The sequence below is a fragment of the Thermobia domestica genome, chromosome 13 (genome assembly GCF_964235325.1).
Source record: "Thermobia domestica chromosome 13, izTheDome1.hap1.1, whole genome shotgun sequence".
Taxonomy (NCBI): Eukaryota; Metazoa; Arthropoda; class Insecta; order Zygentoma; family Lepismatidae; genus Thermobia; species Thermobia domestica.
Genome location: NC_137466.1, coordinates 7,700,730 through 7,719,170, shown reverse-complemented (window position 1 = coordinate 7,719,170; position 18,441 = coordinate 7,700,730). Strand labels below are relative to the sequence as shown.

At 36.8% G+C, this 18,441-nt stretch overlaps 1 protein-coding gene across 1 annotated transcript in view; it reads right to left on the bottom strand.

Annotated features, from left to right (window-relative positions):
- Positions 1–2,915: 2,915 nt before the first annotated feature.
- Positions 2,916–18,441, bottom strand: part of LOC145667485 (uncharacterized) — a 197,711-nt gene continuing 182,185 nt past the window's right edge. The window contains exons 2-4 of the mRNA XM_081734962.1: positions 10,723–10,794; positions 3,523–3,612; positions 2,916–3,080 (exon numbers count right to left, since the gene is read on the bottom strand). Coding sequence (XP_081591088.1) covers positions 2,916–3,080; positions 3,523–3,612; positions 10,723–10,794 — 327 coding nt within the window. The remainder of the gene's footprint in view (positions 3,081–3,522; positions 3,613–10,722; positions 10,795–18,441) is intronic.

The window sequence follows — 18,441 nt, the reverse complement described above, 5'->3', positions numbered from 1 at the left end:
TAAGGGGTCCAAAGTAGGAAAATATAAGCCTTGACAGCAGTGAATATATAACGTGTCAGTGAAAAGTCGGAAAAATTAACGACGAGCAACATCATGGGCTCTTTACTCAGATTTAATGTGAACTGCTCTGTTTTGTTTCACGCTTAGGCATATAGGTGAACCATCAGAAAGTATGTTGCAGTACGTGTTATTGGGAACAAGTACCGTGTAGCTGTTCATATGCACTGTTGGCAAGAGTTACATTTTTCCTAAGTTGAGTCCACCATAAAATTACAGCATATCTGAAACTTCTGTTCAAAGTTTGGCTGGGAAATATACCCTTTAGTTAATTCACTACATACCCGTTTTGCTTATTCATGAAATATGTATTTTTGGATTGCATATGTATGACTTTTTTATGCTGATGTGCATCGCCACTCCATGTTTTTTCGAAATCGAAAAAGTGTGTATTGAAATGTTGCTTTATTTTTTATTTTTATTGATTTATTTATAATAGTCCTCTACAGAGCCAAACTCCATTTACAGAGGAACACATGTATACACACATAATTTCACATGAAATACATATGTACCTACATATTGAAAGAAATAAAAAATACATGTAAACAAGGAAAAATACGAGTTAGATAATAAAAACAAATTAAAATATTAATAGTATAAATCTAAAAGAAAATGAAAAAAATATGATGAAAAATGTACAATATGAAAAAATAAAAAATATGAAAATAAAAATAAAAAATAAAAATAAAAATGTCTCCAGCATAGGTTCAACATTCATACAGATAACACTTCCTAATTATTTAATTATTCCATACATAATGTCTTTTTCAAAATATTATTTTTGAGTGTACGCAAATATACAGAAATAGGATAACAGAAGTCAAGATCGAAGTCTGATGAAACCAGCTGATTGAAATTCTTACAAGCTCTAATTATGAATGACTCCTGGTGAATTGCAATATGAGATCTTGTTATGTTAAATACTAAATTCTTACGCAATGGTCGTTTTGGTATATTGAAATTAATATATTGGAGCAAATTACAATTATCTGTTACTGACTTTACTGTCTTGCACAAATATGTTTGTTGAATAAGGAAACGTCTACTACTTTTCCACAGCCCTAGCTTTTTCTGTTATTGTAATTTGAGCTATCACCTTTTTCAGCTTGTCGGTATAATACATTGACATATATATATATATATATATATATATATATATATATATATATATATATATATGGTCGTCGTTATATCAACATCATTGGAAAACAATGGACACACATTGAAGTATGAGAAAATTTTTGCATATAGAACTTGGCACAATTAGAGTTTGTGTCTTAGACGTGTCCATAATAGTCTATATTCTGAAGATCGAGAGAAAAGAGATATACATATAATAGTTTTAATTAACATCTATAGAATTTTATTAGATACAAAATTGCCAAAGTTCTAATTAGAGTGTTAAATTTTAGAATCTTTTAGAAATTGAGAAAGGAATTGAAATATGGAGTAACTGAATGTTCTGAGAGGTGAATACTTTCTTTTAATTTACAATAAGAACCTGGTCTTTTTAGTTTGAGACAAATTTTATCAGAAAGCAAACAATCCAAAGAAAATATTTTTGGATTTTACTTTTCCGTGAATGTAACTCATTTGTCAACTTCAAGTTAGAGGCAGGTAATAAAAATATCTGAAACTGCTTATTAGAAGGTTGATGGATTAATGAGACACTTTTTAGTTACTAAATATCGATTCAACGAGACATCGAAATAAGGGGAAACGAATAAAACTTGGTTTATGGTAGGAGGGAAGGGTAATCGCTTAGTGGGTGTTGACTTACAGTAGATAGACAAATCTGCCGGGAGCTTCTTATTTTTTAGTTTTTTTTATTTCTTTAATTTTTGGATTTACTAAAAAGGATTTTCCAACTTATTTTTAGTAGGAATTTCATATACAGGTTGACAATTAATCTATTGGACAATGGTGCCTCTTGAGGGATATCACATCGGTAAAAATTTTAATTTTGTTGCTACATGCTAAAGGAATAAAGGTTACCTAACGTGCTGATTCTTGTATACAGCTCATAACGCTGTATAAAAATTTATGGCTAGATTGAAATGATAACATTTAATGTGTTACCAACATGACTTCGCTGAGGAACCGCCAATGCTTATGCTATTTGATAATAGTATTTGTTTATAGGGATTAGTTTTATTTCTCCCTAGAAATTTGGTAAATTAAGCATTACTTCATCTTGTCATTTCATATACAGTGAAAAATAATACACAAACTACTTTAAGAAACAGTAGGACACGGTACACATTACTGACACTCTTTGAACATCTCCAGATTACATATATTCACCCTTTTCAGATACTGTGGTGTCGAAGTATGTTCCAGATGTGTGTACAAAACGTGTAAAATGTATGTCATCACTTTGTTTTCGAACTGTTTGCCGAGCAGAAGTGTCTTAAATGTCATAATAGATATTGTTTTCGGAGAATGAACACTTTTGGACACGCGGAGCATACTTTATATATTTTCATCTCAAGATATGTACCAAAAGTGTTTCAATGCTGTTTTATTTTTTACAGTGTATAAACGATCGTTATATCTATATTTAATAATAATAATAAAATACCACCCTTCCATAAATTGATAAATAATATTGTTTTCTCTTATCTTAAAGTAGCCTACTGCCAGATCTATAAATTGCCTAAACCATGAAACAAATTGTCTAATCTCTCTTATGTGAGTTCTTAAATTGTATCTTCAGTACACTAAAATGGGATCAATTATTGTAACTAATCAACAAATGCGGTGAGACATTCAGAGCACAAGTCACATTACCTAAATTGTGAGAGAGACACACATAAGTGTATTAAGAAGTTAAAACTGTTTTTACATTATAAAACTTATTTACAATAACTGCTCGCCAATCCTTGAAGCTCTGAAAGAAGCTTTGGACACAAATCTTGAAGACGAACTATATCCAAAATGACGAAAACTCGACTTAATTCCTTTGCGCACTGAACGCACCAAATGTGTGTGTTTTTAATAAAATTAATCATAGTTTGTAACTATAAAACGAGAATAAGTTATTTAAACTAAAAATAAAATTCTATTTTACAGTTTTAATCTTAATTATTTGTTTGAGGTAAAATGTTATTTTAATTATGTGTGGCTCTGATCAGAGATAAAGTTCCGTTCCCTCAAAGTAAAGAAATAGACCTTACCTAATGCTTTAATTGTTGTGTTTAGCAATTCGTATTTTGGTAAATTTTCTCCCTTTACTTCAGCTTAAAGAAAAAATAAAAATAAGAAAGAAAAGAACAGGAAAGTAGAGTTAGAATTTCTCTCACGACCTGCCTCTGGATGCTTTAGAAAGACGTTTGAATAGTTATAAAAGGTAATTTTAAGCTTTTATAATAAATTTCTAAAGTAAATGTAATATATTAAGTGATTTATGATTGTTTACTAATAGTGCTATTAGATATAAAAATTAAATAAAAAATAACTCACTGAAGTCAGCAATGCTCTGTTTACTTGAACAAAACCCCCGAAGTTGATGACTGGTTTCTTCGTTGAAAGAACTTGGATCAGAAATTGAACCTTAAAAGAAAATGAGAAAGTTATTGTATATACAGTAACTACAGTTTGATACAGTAAGATCAATATCAGAATGAATAGAATTTATCACACCTTTCCCTTAAGAAAATGATGAGCTCTCTCCTCTTTGTTGCTTTGCGGTAATTTGTTAATTGAGAACAGCAGTCTGCTTATTTTATACACAGCAAAAAATGAGGTGTTTAAACAACCAAAATGACTACCACTTTAGCGTGTAACTTGTGTGTCAATTCAACACTTCTTTTTCTTTTGTCTGTCGTCCCGTTTAAAGGGTTTCGCCCTTTCTTCGGGCAAGTGCTTCATATATAGAAAAGTTGATTGCACTTTAATGTGGTTGGTCTAAGAGGTGTTCATATTTAATATTTATTCATTTACTGAATATACGTACATACAGAGAGGTGATTGAAGGGTGAAAAATAACACATAATGAGAATCAAACATAATATGATGTGGGGCCAAGTGTGCCACAATAGTATGGTAGAAAATAATACATTTATTAGCATGCCGTGTTGAATTATGGCGAAGCAAAGCTGAATGATTGTAGTGCAGGATGCAGTGGGCAGAGAAGTAGATTAAGATGGAATGCAGTGCTTTGGACGCCACATCACAGGGTTTTTGGTTAGTACTGACGAATGCAAGTTATCTTCTGTTCCTGGGCTGATTCAGGAACTGATGAAGACAGAGGAAGCCCATGTTAATAGGTAGTTACGGTGCATATTATGGGTAGATGAATGATGAAAGCTCACGTGGTTCATAGATGTGAAAGATTTCGGGATCCACTGCAGCATCATCTAGTTGTAAATGATAGAAGGTCATGAAGTGCTGGAGAGGAGTATCGACGTAAGTTGGAGGTGCGTCGTGATGCCGATGGTACCGTAGGATATCAAGTAACATGGGATGCTGCTGGTCAATTCGCTTGCAAACGTACCGAGTACGAAGCTGTTCGAGATGATGCAACAAAGGTGGAAAATCAATCAGCTCGTAAAGTAACTGTGTCGGATGCGGTAAGATGCGATGTGCTAGGCGTAAAGCATGACGCTCTAGGATAGCCAATTTCTGATAGAATTTTGGCGGTGCGGATGTCCAGGCAGTGTGTCCATATGTTAATGTGCTGCGCATAAAGGCCTTGTAAGTATTAAGTACTGTTAATGCTTTTTAGCCCACAGGTTGTACCGACTAAGCACTTGAGTAGGTTGAGCCGATTTTGTGCTTGGCGTACGATCTTGGTGAGGTGTAGATTCCAGGTAAGTTTGGAGTCAAATATGACACCAAGATAAGTCAGAGTATTTGACGCCAGTACAGGTGTATGATCTACTTGAAGGTTTAATCGATTTGGATTCCTGTATATTCGTGAACGGTGTCTACGTGGCAGAAAAACAATAGCCCGAGTTTTCGTAGAATTAATACTTACACCATATATTACACCAGTGAACGAATGTGTTAATTTCCGTTTGTATGTTTTTACTGATTGATTGCACTGTGCAGGTCGCCGTGAAAAGGCGGTGTCGTCAGCAAACTGAAATGTGCATATGTTGTGTGGGACAACAAGGTCGGCAACATACAATAAGTATAATAGAGGAGACAGTGACGAACCTCGAGGAACGCCAGATTGTAGGAAGATCGGATGAGAGAGTGCTCCGTTAATAGAGATATATGCTAGCCTACCTAATAAGAAGGAATGTATGAACCTGATATATGAAGATGGTAGTAGATAGTTATGGAGTTTGTAAAGTAAACCAGGGTGCCAGACTTTGTCGAAAGCTTTCTCTAGATCAAAGGCTACCAGACAAGAGGGTAAACCGGTGTTGTATTGATTATAAATAGCCGTGGATAGTCGTACTAGTTGATCCAGCGTACTAAAATTAGGTCGAAAACCGGCTTGGTGAATAGGAGGTAGATTATGAGTAGCAAGATGAGCATGTATACGGCGGACTAGAATTCGTTCCAAAGTTTTACAGAGGCAACTAGTGAGGTAAATAGGGCGATAAGACTGGACGTCAGACGGAGGTTTCTTAGGTTTCGGGAAGAGAAGAACTTTTGAGTATTTCCAATCGATTGGAAAAAAATCCAGTTCGGAGGATGAAAGTATATATGGTGCTGAGAAACAGAAGAAAAGAAGGTGGAGCTTGCCGGATGAGAACATACGTAAGAGAATCAAATCCTGGGGCAGTGTTGCGTTTACGGAATAATGTTTGGCGAATATCGCTGGTTGGATCGGAGTGGTAAGTTGATTATTGGGTTCCAAAGAGTGGTTGATAGATGGTCGCAGAAAAGCAGAAGATGGATCTGTAAGTCGGTTTATTGATTTTTGTAGGCGTTGCGATGTATGCCAACCTGGGAAAGGTGTAAAAATATCTTGAAAAATGAAGCAAACGTATTAGCTTTATCCATATCAGTGATTACTGCCTGATTAATTTGAACAATGGGGTATGGTGTGCGGGAAACTGTCCCTGTGAGTTGATGGAATTTGCGCCAATATTTACTAGGGTGTGATTTACTTGCAAGTGTGTTACAAGTTTCAATCTAATGGCGTTTCTTATGTGCAACAATATAATTATGCGTAATCCTAAGGTATTGGTGATGAAGCCGAAGCGCTTCAAGATTACCTGTAGCGAGATACTCGCGATGTGCTCTACGAGGAGCGGATATGAAAGGTAAATAGTGAGGAGACAAATTTTGGTTTATGCAATTGTATTTCTGTTGTTGGAATGGAACGTTGTGCTGCTTCTTGAATAGCTTCAGTAAGATTAGCAATTGTGTGATCAAGATCGTATTGTGTTGTAGGCATGAGCAATTTATTAACAGCAGTGTCCAGATCTGAGCGATATTGTTCCCAATTGGCTCGTTTGTAGCAGAATACTTTCTGAGGAGGTAGTTTAGATTGAGAGCGAGGAGGACATTGAAGTGTAAGTTTGATAGGCACATGATCACTACCAATTGAATCAAGCACATCGATATGAATACTCTGGGAGAGATATGTTGATGTGATGACAACATCAGGTGTGGTATTGCTGACGGGGCGTGTAGGTTTCGGTACAACATGGAGCTCAGCAACTGTTTCAGTGTGCAAAAAGTCGAGAAAGTTATTCTTGTCACGCTGTGACCGGCTATGAATGTTTAGATCTGCCATGATAATATAGTGCCTAAAGGTAGAATCGATGTATCGAAAGAAGTCGTAGTTAAGTGCTTTACTTGGACGAAAATATATGGTGACAAAGGTGACAGTGCGGCCTCGAAAATAAATAGTCGTGACATTATGCTCAGGTAGGTGGAGTGTGAGCGTTAATGGAACCGTGACTGCTCGATAAGACGTTGGCTAACACCTATATCTGTTCCTCCATAGACTCGTGGACCAGATGGAGCATCATGTCGGAGTGATATTTCGGGAAGTAACATTGGAGATGTGGTGCGAGGTACGTTTCGTTAAGTGCAAAGGCTGCAATTTGTTCTTCTTGAAGAAGCTGTGTAAAGAGCACGTGGTGTGTTAAGACTGATCGAATGTTAAGAAAAAGTAAGCTATAAGCCATAATTATATGTAGTATACAAGTGTATGTAGAAGTATCCATGTTAAACATAGACTTCTATTGGTTGAATTTGAAAGTAAACTGTAGGTCCGGAATAGGTAGCATGAAGTTGTAAGTTAAACAGTAATTTGGCTGCATATATGATCTGGTTCAGGATGTGGTTGCGATCAAAAGGATGAATGTTTTGTAAAGAAATAGTCAGGAAACGTAATAGGTCTTCAACTGTTATTGGATGGCGTAACGAATTTGCTGGAGGGGGTTGGAGTGTCAACGGAACGGATTTGTACAACAAGCTCTGGCTTAGCTGGGTCGGGTTTAGGCTTAGCTTTACACTTGTAGCTATGAGTAGGATGTCTTTCAGAACATTGGTCACTATGTGGTGGTTCCTTAAGATTTGGACAAGTTTTTGTAGAATGTTCAAGTGAACAGTAGCCACATTTGATGGTATTTGGACACTCAGATGTCGGATGAGAATTGTATTGCTGACATTTCTCGCATCTAACAGGTAAAGGTGCTGGTGTGCGAGATGGTTCGACCTTGTAACGACGCCGGTATAGATATGCACCGTTGAAAAGAAGTTGGTCGGTCAACTTTTGTTGATCAGTAAGAATGCGGACTAAGTATGTTGGACCCAAGTTGTTCTTAATAAGTATACAACGTTTGACAGGTACTCCTTTTTAATGCAATTCAGAGTAAATTTCTTCATCGGTAAAGTCGGGTTCTACGCCACGAATGACAACAGATAACATTGAAGCACACCGTGGTGGAGGTGGCGTTTTCCGTCCACTCGAACTTAAAGTTGATATTTTTACTTTCAATCCAAAAATTTCGTAAGTGGCTTTGTTCCGAACGTGTGTGGCGAAGTTTGGATTGGTCGATTTGAGAATGATGCCTCGACGTGTCTTGATGATTTCTCGTATTTCTGGACGAGGAACGTCCTTTACTAGTTGTTGAAATACAGCACATACTGAGTCGTATTTTGTATCATATCGGTTAATAAGAAGTTATAAACTGTTTCTTGGTGTGACATTGATTGATATGAGCAGAAGTGGATGCCCAATCCATATTAGTGCTGACACTATTAACAGCAATAGGATCTGCGATGGGTGTAAGGTGTTGTTTCTTCGGGTCTAATGTTTGCTCACCATCGGAAAGAGATCTCGAACGAATTCGTTGTCCGTTAGTTACACATGATGCATAACTTGTAGGAACAGTTGTGGTAGCTTGTACTAGATGTGTAGTATCGGTAACTATTCGCGGTTGCGGTCAACACTAAGACATCGCCTTCAGAGAATATCAAAGTACCTTGTTACTGGCTGTGAGTATTTGCATCGTTTTTTACTGTTTGGTATGAGCAGTGGCGCATTTACGATTTTGTTTCGGGAGGGGCTTTGCTAACTTTCGGGGGGGGGGACTTTTCCTGAAAATGTGAAAATTCTGCAAGTTACTTTATATATTTGACTGTAGTAAGTGAGATTTCGGGGGGAGTTTAAGCCCGGAAGCCACCCCCTAAATACGCCACTGGGTATGAGTAAAGCTTTCCGAAATACATTTCGCATTTATGGTAAGTAACTAATAACATTCTATGTTTTCTGTAATCACAATAATATTGTTGTAAACCTGTGAATCATCTGACAACAGTTACACAGATAGCAGTGCTTTCCTGTATTTTCTTTATTTGTTATTCTTGTGTCTTAGCACGTATGAACGTGATGACAGAACTCTTGCTTATGTAACTGTTGTCAGACGATTCACAGGTTTACAACAATATTATTGTTATCGATAACAGGAAACATAGAACATTATTCGTTACTTGGGACAAGTGCTAAATATGTTTCGCAAAGCTTTGCTCATATTAAACGATAAATACCAATGCAAATTCTCTCAGGTAGTAACGAGTTATTTCTGATATACTCAGAAGGCGATGTGCTTGGTGCTGAATTAACACACAAGTAACACGCTAAAATGGTACCGTAGTCATTTTATGTTGTTTCAACACCTAATTTTTTACAGTGTAAGAAGTTGTATTGCTGATTCGAGAAAGGTTTCTTTTCTTCTTTTTCTTTTGGTTCTCGTAATTTTATTTTCTTCATGTAAAATAGCCATGTTCAAAAACCGGCCCCCGTCCCACTGAACCCTTTCATCTTCCCTGCCTGACCTCTTATTGAAACTATACTTCTTACATAACCTTAAACTAAATTGAAAGTATTTCCTGGATAACTGATGTCCAACTTGGAAAATATCATGCACATTGAAATATCTAGCGTACAACGGGACATTGAAAAACATGAAGAATGAAATTCCCCTAAATAAATAGATTTGTCGTGCATTCCTTTAGTAAATAAATATTTTTGTTTATTTTATAACAGTTTATGTGTTCTTGTGATGTTAGAATACGATGAGTTAGTTTCTCCATTAAATACGGCCATTCGATTGTTACGAAAATATTATATACAATGTCTCGTACAGCTCTCGATGCCTGTAAGTTCTCTGTTATTGACCCATCCCCTGTTTCAACTTGCACATACCTTACGTAAAACATACAGCATATTGTCATAAAATATAGAACTACAACTTATGATAGCTATGAAAGAACTACAACTTAAAAAGGTAGTGGATTGATTGGAGTTCAATAGACGGTTCCACTAAAGTGATATACAAACTACTGCTCGGGTTTGTGATTCAGGCGAGCACCTCCAACGGGACAAACATATGCCTTATTTTCTCTGGCACAAACGGTAGTAAATGAGAAAACTTATAGGAAGCATTGTAGACTATGACGGGTTAAATAGTCAAACATGATTACAATAATAATAATCTCTTTAGTGGGAAGAAGATTGAAGAGTGAGATCATCTGAACCCAAAATGTGGGCGTCAGATTGGAAGAAAAGAAACTTATTATTAATTTCCTAATGATACATAACAAACTCCATATAACAGGAAAGCGTTATATCTATGAAACAATAAGGCGAGTGATGGGTTTTCTTAAATATTACAGTACACTGTACACCATAAAAAATTACTTTAGCTCTGAATACTGTAAGCCAAATTAAAATAAATCCTAGTTTTGAAAGTGCTTTTCTTCTTTGTACCAATACAGCATAAACATAATTTGTTTTACGCCATAAATAGTAACTCATCTTCAATATCATAAACTATTGTTTTGCACATTAAATTCCACTTACAGATGTATCTGCATTATTTCAGGTGTTACTGTTGGTTTTCGTTGGCATATTCTTTCTGTAGTGCTTCCTCTAAAAGTATTGCCTTAATTTCATTTATTTACACTTATTTCATTTAGGTAATGTTTCTCAATACTTTTGAGTTTCGAAAACGAGTCCAGGATAAGGCACAATCCTCTATTGAAATTCCTTAACAAAAGAAGCATTCTTGTAACAGCAATTACCGAAACATTGGATGTGTCCATCAATGTAACTTGCTAAATTCTGAATATAAGATTAAGTAATTTTTACTTTCATAATTAAATAGACGAGTATGGATAAATTCGATTATTTTGTCTCTAGCCAATATAACTAAAAAGAAAATAACAAAGCAACGTTTTCTGTACTACCTCGTATTTTGTGTCAGGATCCATTCGTGTGGTATCAATTGACCCAATATCTTCTTCTAAGAATTTCTGGGCCTGTAAATAAAGAATTAATAAGAATTATTATAAATTTTACTTTCATGTACAGAATGAAAAAATCATTACATTTTCCGAGAAAATATTGGAAATATCTACCGTTACACTACGCGCTAGGTTTGAAGTTGAAATAGTTTCTTTGGTTTCATTTTCTTTCATGTATTTTATTTTATTATTGTGCCGTGATGTGCCAACAGTTTGTAGCACAGAACAATGTCTAAATACTCATAAAATGACTGTGACAATTGGGGATGAAATTGATGCTCAACACGGTACTTAACTCTAAAAGTTATGGTTGAATTTATATAAAATTCAAATGTTTCAATTTCATAAGAATGACTAGTTGAGGGAAAGGCAAGAGAGAGAGAAAAGGTTTAAACTATGAAACAAAGGATGAGCACTAGCCTGATAATTCCAACGAGACTGGTGTCGTCCTGGTCATCTGGGTTAATGAATGGTTTTCCGTGGAAGAGCCTGGATACACTGGAGTCAGCCAACAATTGGATCCGAATCCTATTGAGCTGCCGGGGGCGTCGAGTTATCTTGTCACGGTGTATCTAACGATTCTTCTCATTCATCTCCATACCACTAGTCAGGTGTCTAACTCAAGTGAATCTGTGGCGATGAACCTGCAGAATGGTATTTCCAAGACATATATTTGGTCGATCTCCAATGGTGCGTTGTGCTTCTTACGACGAATCTGCACTTTTCCAAACCTTGTAGCAAATACCCCGTGTGGACGTGTCCTCCGTGGTTTCATTTAACAGGAAAACGATGAGTCTTACATTCAATCAATTAGGAAGAATCAGGCTAGGCGGAATGGAATGCAGAAAAGCAGGAAGGGAAACTAGTCGTATATATTAGCAATTTCAGTAATAACAATTAAGAAATACATGCTTATCCAAGTCCTCTACGAATGCATATCATAAATAAAAGTTTTGTTTCGTTGAAATTTAAGAGTTCCTGATTCTGTTAAGATTTAAATGTGGATAAATGTAAAAATAATAAAACTGAAATGATATATATATATGGTGTTTTAAAACAACACCGACAGCGTTTGGGAGGTGATTCCTGACACTAAAATAAGACAAAAAGTATAGACCAAACTGGGTGCACAAATGCATCCTTTCGGAGTTATAGGCTGCCGAAAACATGAAAAAATGAACTTTAAAAGGTCCATACCTCCAATAGTATGGCACCTACCGTGGTCGGGTCAAGACTTCAGTTAGGAACTAATATGTGCACTATCCAAAAATCCATGTTTCAGAATCCTAAGGTACTCAAGCAACAACTTTTAGACAGGCAGTTTGACTACTGGCATATAACTTGAAGTACTCACAAACTACCTCTATAAAAATTGTTGCGTAAATAACGCAGGGTTCTGAAACACATATTTTTGGGTAGGACACGTATCGGTTTCTAAGTGAAGTCTTGACCCGACTGCGGTAGGTACCATGGTTTTCGAGCTACGGGCCTTTAAAGTTCATTTTCTGCATGTTTTCGGCAGCCTATAGTGCACCCAGGTTGGTCTATACCTTTTGTCTTATCTTGGTGACAGGAATCACCTCCCAAACGTTCTCGGTGTTGTTTCGAAACTCTCTCTCTCTCTCTCTCTTTATTTATATATATATATATATATATATATATATATATATATATATATATATATATATATATATATATATATATATTCCCTACCCTCATGTTGCGGGCCATAGCATCGGAAGTGTCATCGTTTATCTCAGCTACTCCTAAAACTATACATTGGACACTGATATTAGTCATTAGTCATTTTTAAATGTTTATCCCCCTCCCCTATGTTGTACCCTCCCCCTCCAATCTAAGTATCAGGGCTGAACTTGGGTTGACACAGCATCAGAAGTGTCCCTGTTTCTCTCATCGACCCCGAAAACTATGTGTTCAACTTTAATATCGGTCATTTTTGATCATTTATAAAGTTCTCTCCCCCTCCCCTTCCTCCGTGCTGCGACACACGGCATCCGAAATGTCACTGTTAATCTCAGCTACTCCTAAAACTATGGATTGAACACTAATATTAGTCATCTTCGATCATTTTTAAATGTTTAACTCCCTCCCTTACGTTGTACCCTCCCCCTCCCCAACTGTCAGGGCTGAACTTGGATTGAAACAGCATCAGAAGTGTCACTGTTTCTCACATCGATCCCGAAAACTATGGATTGAACACTAATATCGGTCATTTGTGATCATTTCTAAATTTCTCTTCCCCTCCCCCTCCCCTATGTTGCATCCTTAAAGTAAATAGCCTAAAGTAATCTCTGCCCCTAAACTCAAGTATGTTGAAAATTTGATTGAGATTGGTGGGGTGGTTCAAGAGTGATGAAGTCACGAGAGCAGTCATTTTAATTTTTTTCTACATATATTTGCCTCATCTCCCTCCCCTATGTTGGCTTGTCAAATTGATAGGATAGGATAGGATAGGATTTTTAGATTTCTGGGCTTTCGGCATCTAAGGCCATTTAGCCCTTCACGTTTTTGAGGGATGACGTCCCTCGGCGAGCACACAATCCCGGGAAAGGGAAGGAAGGAAGCGGCCAGGACCTATAAGTTAGGTACCACCCCGGCATTTGCCTGGTGAGAATGAGGAAAACCCAGGAAAAACCTCATTCAGGGTGGCTGGTCTGAAAATGCGCTTTACACTTTTTCGACCGAGTGACCGCTTGTCAAATTGAAACGACACATTGAAGAAACACTTAACGTCCGACCCTCATATATGTTGAAAATTTGATCGTGATTGGTTGGGTGGTCCAAAAGTTGATAGGTTTTATTAGTATTTATTTATACGTCCCCCTCCCCTCCTCCTTCCCTAGGATCTATCGTTAAAGTGAAATTACAAAAATGTTTCCAGGTCGGAATCACACGTGTCTTGAAAATTCGATTTAGATCGGTCGGATTGTTCAAGAGTTATTAAGTTCAAAAATAGTCACTTTCAAACTTATATAATTGTTTTTATATATCTCCCTTCCTTCTCCTCCACTACATTGCTCCGTCAAATTTAATTCATAGAAGCGATTCAAGGACTGAACCTCATCTACGTTGAAAATTTGATCAAGATCGGTGGAGAGGTTCAGGAGTTATTAAGTTTTATTTATTTTTATACCCCTCCACCTCCCCCCTTCAATTCTAACATCAAAGTGAATAGCCTAAAACCAGCCCAGCCTCGAACCGTATGGCAATTCAGGAGATTTATAGTCACAAACATAGTGATTTTCAATTTTATATACAGTGCGTCCCACTAGCTTTCGAACCCGAAAAAAACGTTATAATTCCGAACACATATACATAGGAAAATGAAATTCACAATACATGTACCTTGTTTTATGCTGAATACATGATCGTCACACCAGATGCTGAAACTGTCCTCCCTGAACGTCAAGACATGTTTGTACACGGCATTCCACATTGTGAAAAGTCCGATGTAGAGTCTCCGGTGTGATCTCATGAATCGCATTCTCAATATTGTTTCGCAACTCATGCAGTGATCGTGGGTTGTTTCTGTAGACACAACCTTTAAGAAAATCCCATAAGAAGAAATCAGGTGGTGGCAAATCCGGGGATCTTGGCGGCCACAATCCTTTGGAGATTATTCTGTCACCAGAAAAGGACTCAATTTCTGCCATGGCCACGTTGGAAGTATGGCATGTTGCTCCGTCTTGTTGGAAATAACCGCGACGCAGTTCTTGATCGTCCAGCTGATTCACAAATTCACTGAAGATGTGTTAGTAAACTTGTGTGTTTACTGTATCTTCAAAGAAGATGGGTCCAATGATACGCTGTCGGGAAATTACACACCAAACTCCCACCTTCAAGGGATGAAGTGGAATCTCATGGTACACATGAGGATTTTCGGCGGCCCACACCCGAGTATTTTGCGAGCTCACATAACCGGAGAGATGGAACCAAGCTTCATCTGTGAACCAAGTATAGTCTAGGATACCTGGATTGTCATGCAACAAAGCTTGCAACCAACGACAATACATCACGCGCTTTTCCCAATCTGTAGTCTTCAACTCCTGGACGACTGTAACGCGATATGAAAACAGCTTGGCTCTTTTGGCGGCTCTTTGCACAGTTGACTTTGACATCCCTACTTCTTGTGATAATCGACGCAGGCTCTTCTTAGGGGACTGCAAAAGACGTTGCCGCACATTCTGTACTGTCTCCTCGGACATCCGTGGACGCGCGCCTCCATGTCCCGTAAGCAACGTTCCTGTTGTTTCGAACTTGTTCACCAAATGATGTATTGATGATTTCGATGGTCCTTTACGGCATCCAAATTCACGTCAAAATTCACATTGAATGGTCTGATACGATCCCGATATCCAATATTTTTTTAACAATGAACACGCGTTCCTGTACGGTGTACAGAACCATCCTCGTGCTGCAGCGACTCGAGTCACACTAACGCACGCGCACCACGCCAAGCAGCACTTCCCCTGGCGCCACCTATCGTCTTTGTGTTGACGTGTGCGCTTCTGTTCAACCCTTTCTCGTGTTTAGCATGAAACAAGGTACGTGTATTGTGAATTTCATTTTCTTATGTACATTTGTTCGGAAATTATAACGTTTTTTTCGGGTTCGAAAGCTAGTGGGACGCACTGTATATAGATTAAAATTGTTTTACAGCGTAATAAGTGATAAATTATCTCCAACTTCGAATTTTCATATTCCTTGGATTCTGGACTTTCTCCGTTCTCCTCCTACAGGAAAGATAGTTAAAGTAGTGCACAAATATATTAATTTTAACGAAAATTACATTGAAAAATTGAAAGTGTTTTTAAAATTTGTACAGATCAGCGACATTTACATTCTTTTCATTATTCAATGAAAATCATTTAATTTATAAAACATCAAATAAATATTAAGATTATATTTTAAAAATCTATATTTCTTTAACACTAGATAAACCTAAGATATGGAGTACAATAATTGTTCTAGTTATCTTCGACGGAAATGAAACATACGCCGTACCTGTTAAAGTGCTTTTTATGGATGTAGCATAGAATTAGAGATATTATGCAAACAGCTACAGGGCATTGTATTTTGTACAGCGTAAACGCATCCGGAGATATAGGTTTAGAAGTAAGTGCAGAAAAAACTAAATAGGTTAAAATTTCTCATGACGTAACACCGCAACTTAAGCGTAGGGTAAAATATCAAATAATATTTTCGACAAAGTCGGGAATTTCTAATACCAAGAACCAACATTATCAAAACAAAATCATGTCAAAGAACAGATTGAATATGGATTGAAGCGGGAAATTCGTCCAAACTCTTTTGCTTTTGCAAATTGTGTGGAAGAATTTGAAATTTGAAATATACGGATTAAAAGATAATTATGCGTGTTGTGCTCTAAGGTTGCGAAATATGGCCACTTACTTTGAGGGAAGAACTCAAACTGAAAGTATTTGAAATTAAAATCTTGATGCAAATATTGGGATCCAAGAAAAGTGAGAATTGAGAATGGCGAAATCTTTATAACTATTACTTTCGTATTTTATACCATTTACCTGACATTGTTAGTCATCAAGTCTAGGAGGCTCAAGTGGGCAGGTTAAATAGCCAGAATGGAATAAAGCAGGAACACTTTGAAGCTTTAACTGGAAACCCAATCGCAGAAAGATGATTGAGAAGATGTTTTTCTTTTCTCTCTTTTTTTGTCCTGAAATTTCCAATAATCTGTACAACATCCAACGACCAATACTATGTACTCTTGATATGATTTATTGTTTGCAGGGAAGAAAGGAAGAAATCAAGTTTTTTTCTATTTTAACCAATTACCATATTTATAACCTCTTTTTAAAGCAAACAACATTTTATATGTTGTAATGGGGAAGGGGCGTAGAGTGAAGAATAAATTCATTATTATGCAAATTAAATCAAAATTTAAATAAATTTGAATATGCTAATCTTGAAATGCTAATGTTCTGAAAAATATGTAAGTAACTAACTAAGTCGGTAGAGCTTTTAAGTTGAAATGTCGGTAGAGCAAAATATGTAATTTAGAAAGATAAAGTAGTTTTACTGAACAAACTTGAAAATAATTTAGGATAGCATTTCAAATCAAAAGAGAGACTCTAAGTTTCAGGTCTACGTGTTTCCCCAGGTGGTTAGAGGCAATACTAATTCTCACTCACCCAACAACCCTTGATTGTACACCGTACTTTACCGGACATTGACAACTCCAAGACAGCTGAAAAGAAAGACGTGATAATATTATACTGATCACATACCTTGTCAGGCTTCCTTTGGAGAATGAAGTGCACACGAAATTCATTAGACAAACTTTTAATGAGGTGTAATAACACACGCAACAGCACTATACACTGTGACTTTACAACAATGAAAAAAATATTAAATTTTGAAATTCTCAGAATTGTTTCACCGAAGTGTTTATTTTCACTTTTTAAGGCCTGATTTGTTTATACTAAATGTTCGTGCACGATTCAACGCATCTTCGGTGGTTCTCCTCTTCTCTTGGATGTCCTCCTGCTCTTCTTCTTGATCCTTGGAGTTGGCTCTACTATCTTCCACCTTAGTAGAACGTAGGTACCAAGGAGGTCATGTTTGTCTTCCACATTAAAACATGACGATACTCTATTTCCATCCTGGTTCGCCTTCGGTCGAATATTCAGAGAACAATTAGCAATTCTCTGGATCTTGTGCCTGCGGTGAAACGAGATCTAGGCACAGGTTGTTTCGCCTAACCTAACGTGATCCAGCCTGTTAGGTGGCTATTGCACGACTATCTAACTTCATCACCCTAATAGAAAAGGGAAGATGACACTATAGGGTTCGCATAACAGATAATTATATCCTGCTCATATTTTATAAATGTTCGCACACCACTGTCCTGTACTTAACGCACACAATTGCGAAGTTCACTTGCAGAATTAATTATGGAAGATGATATATATACACATTTTACCCTGAAGATATTAACTAGGATGAATATTGAATATATATATATATATATATATATATATATATATATATATATATATATATATATATATATATATATATATATATATATATATATATATAGTTTATTTATTTACAAAATATTCGCGCACATCGCTAATATAAGTGCTTGCAAGTTTAAAACTTCAATGTTCGTAGCTAGCACTGTCTGCTACTATACCAGAGTCATGAATTCCTCTGTACGTCAAGAGACGAATTTCTCTATACGAGAGCACGAAGAGTGATACCTCTCTTCCGATCACAAGACACGAATTGCCTTTCTTCCCCCTGCCTCCTTGTTTTTATCAAACCCACCTTCTACTCAAAAGGCTGGGCTCGCTTCACAGCTTTTGCGAGTCTTATGACGGGGGTGAAGTGGGGATGAAAAAGAGTGCCTACAAAGGTCATTGTCCCCTCTGACCTGAATTTTCACTTTCACTGTTTCACATCTTCACCATTTAACCCATTTGTGCCCATTGTCGACATTTGTCGACAACCTCTGACGTCGACATTTGTGAGGTTTCGGAACCTCTGGGGCTGAAATAAAAATCGGGGTAAACGGTACAACTTTTTCTAGTGTCGGTTGGTATCACTGCCTACGATTAGGTCAGCGACATCCCGCTCCATGTCACGTGGTGTGTATTT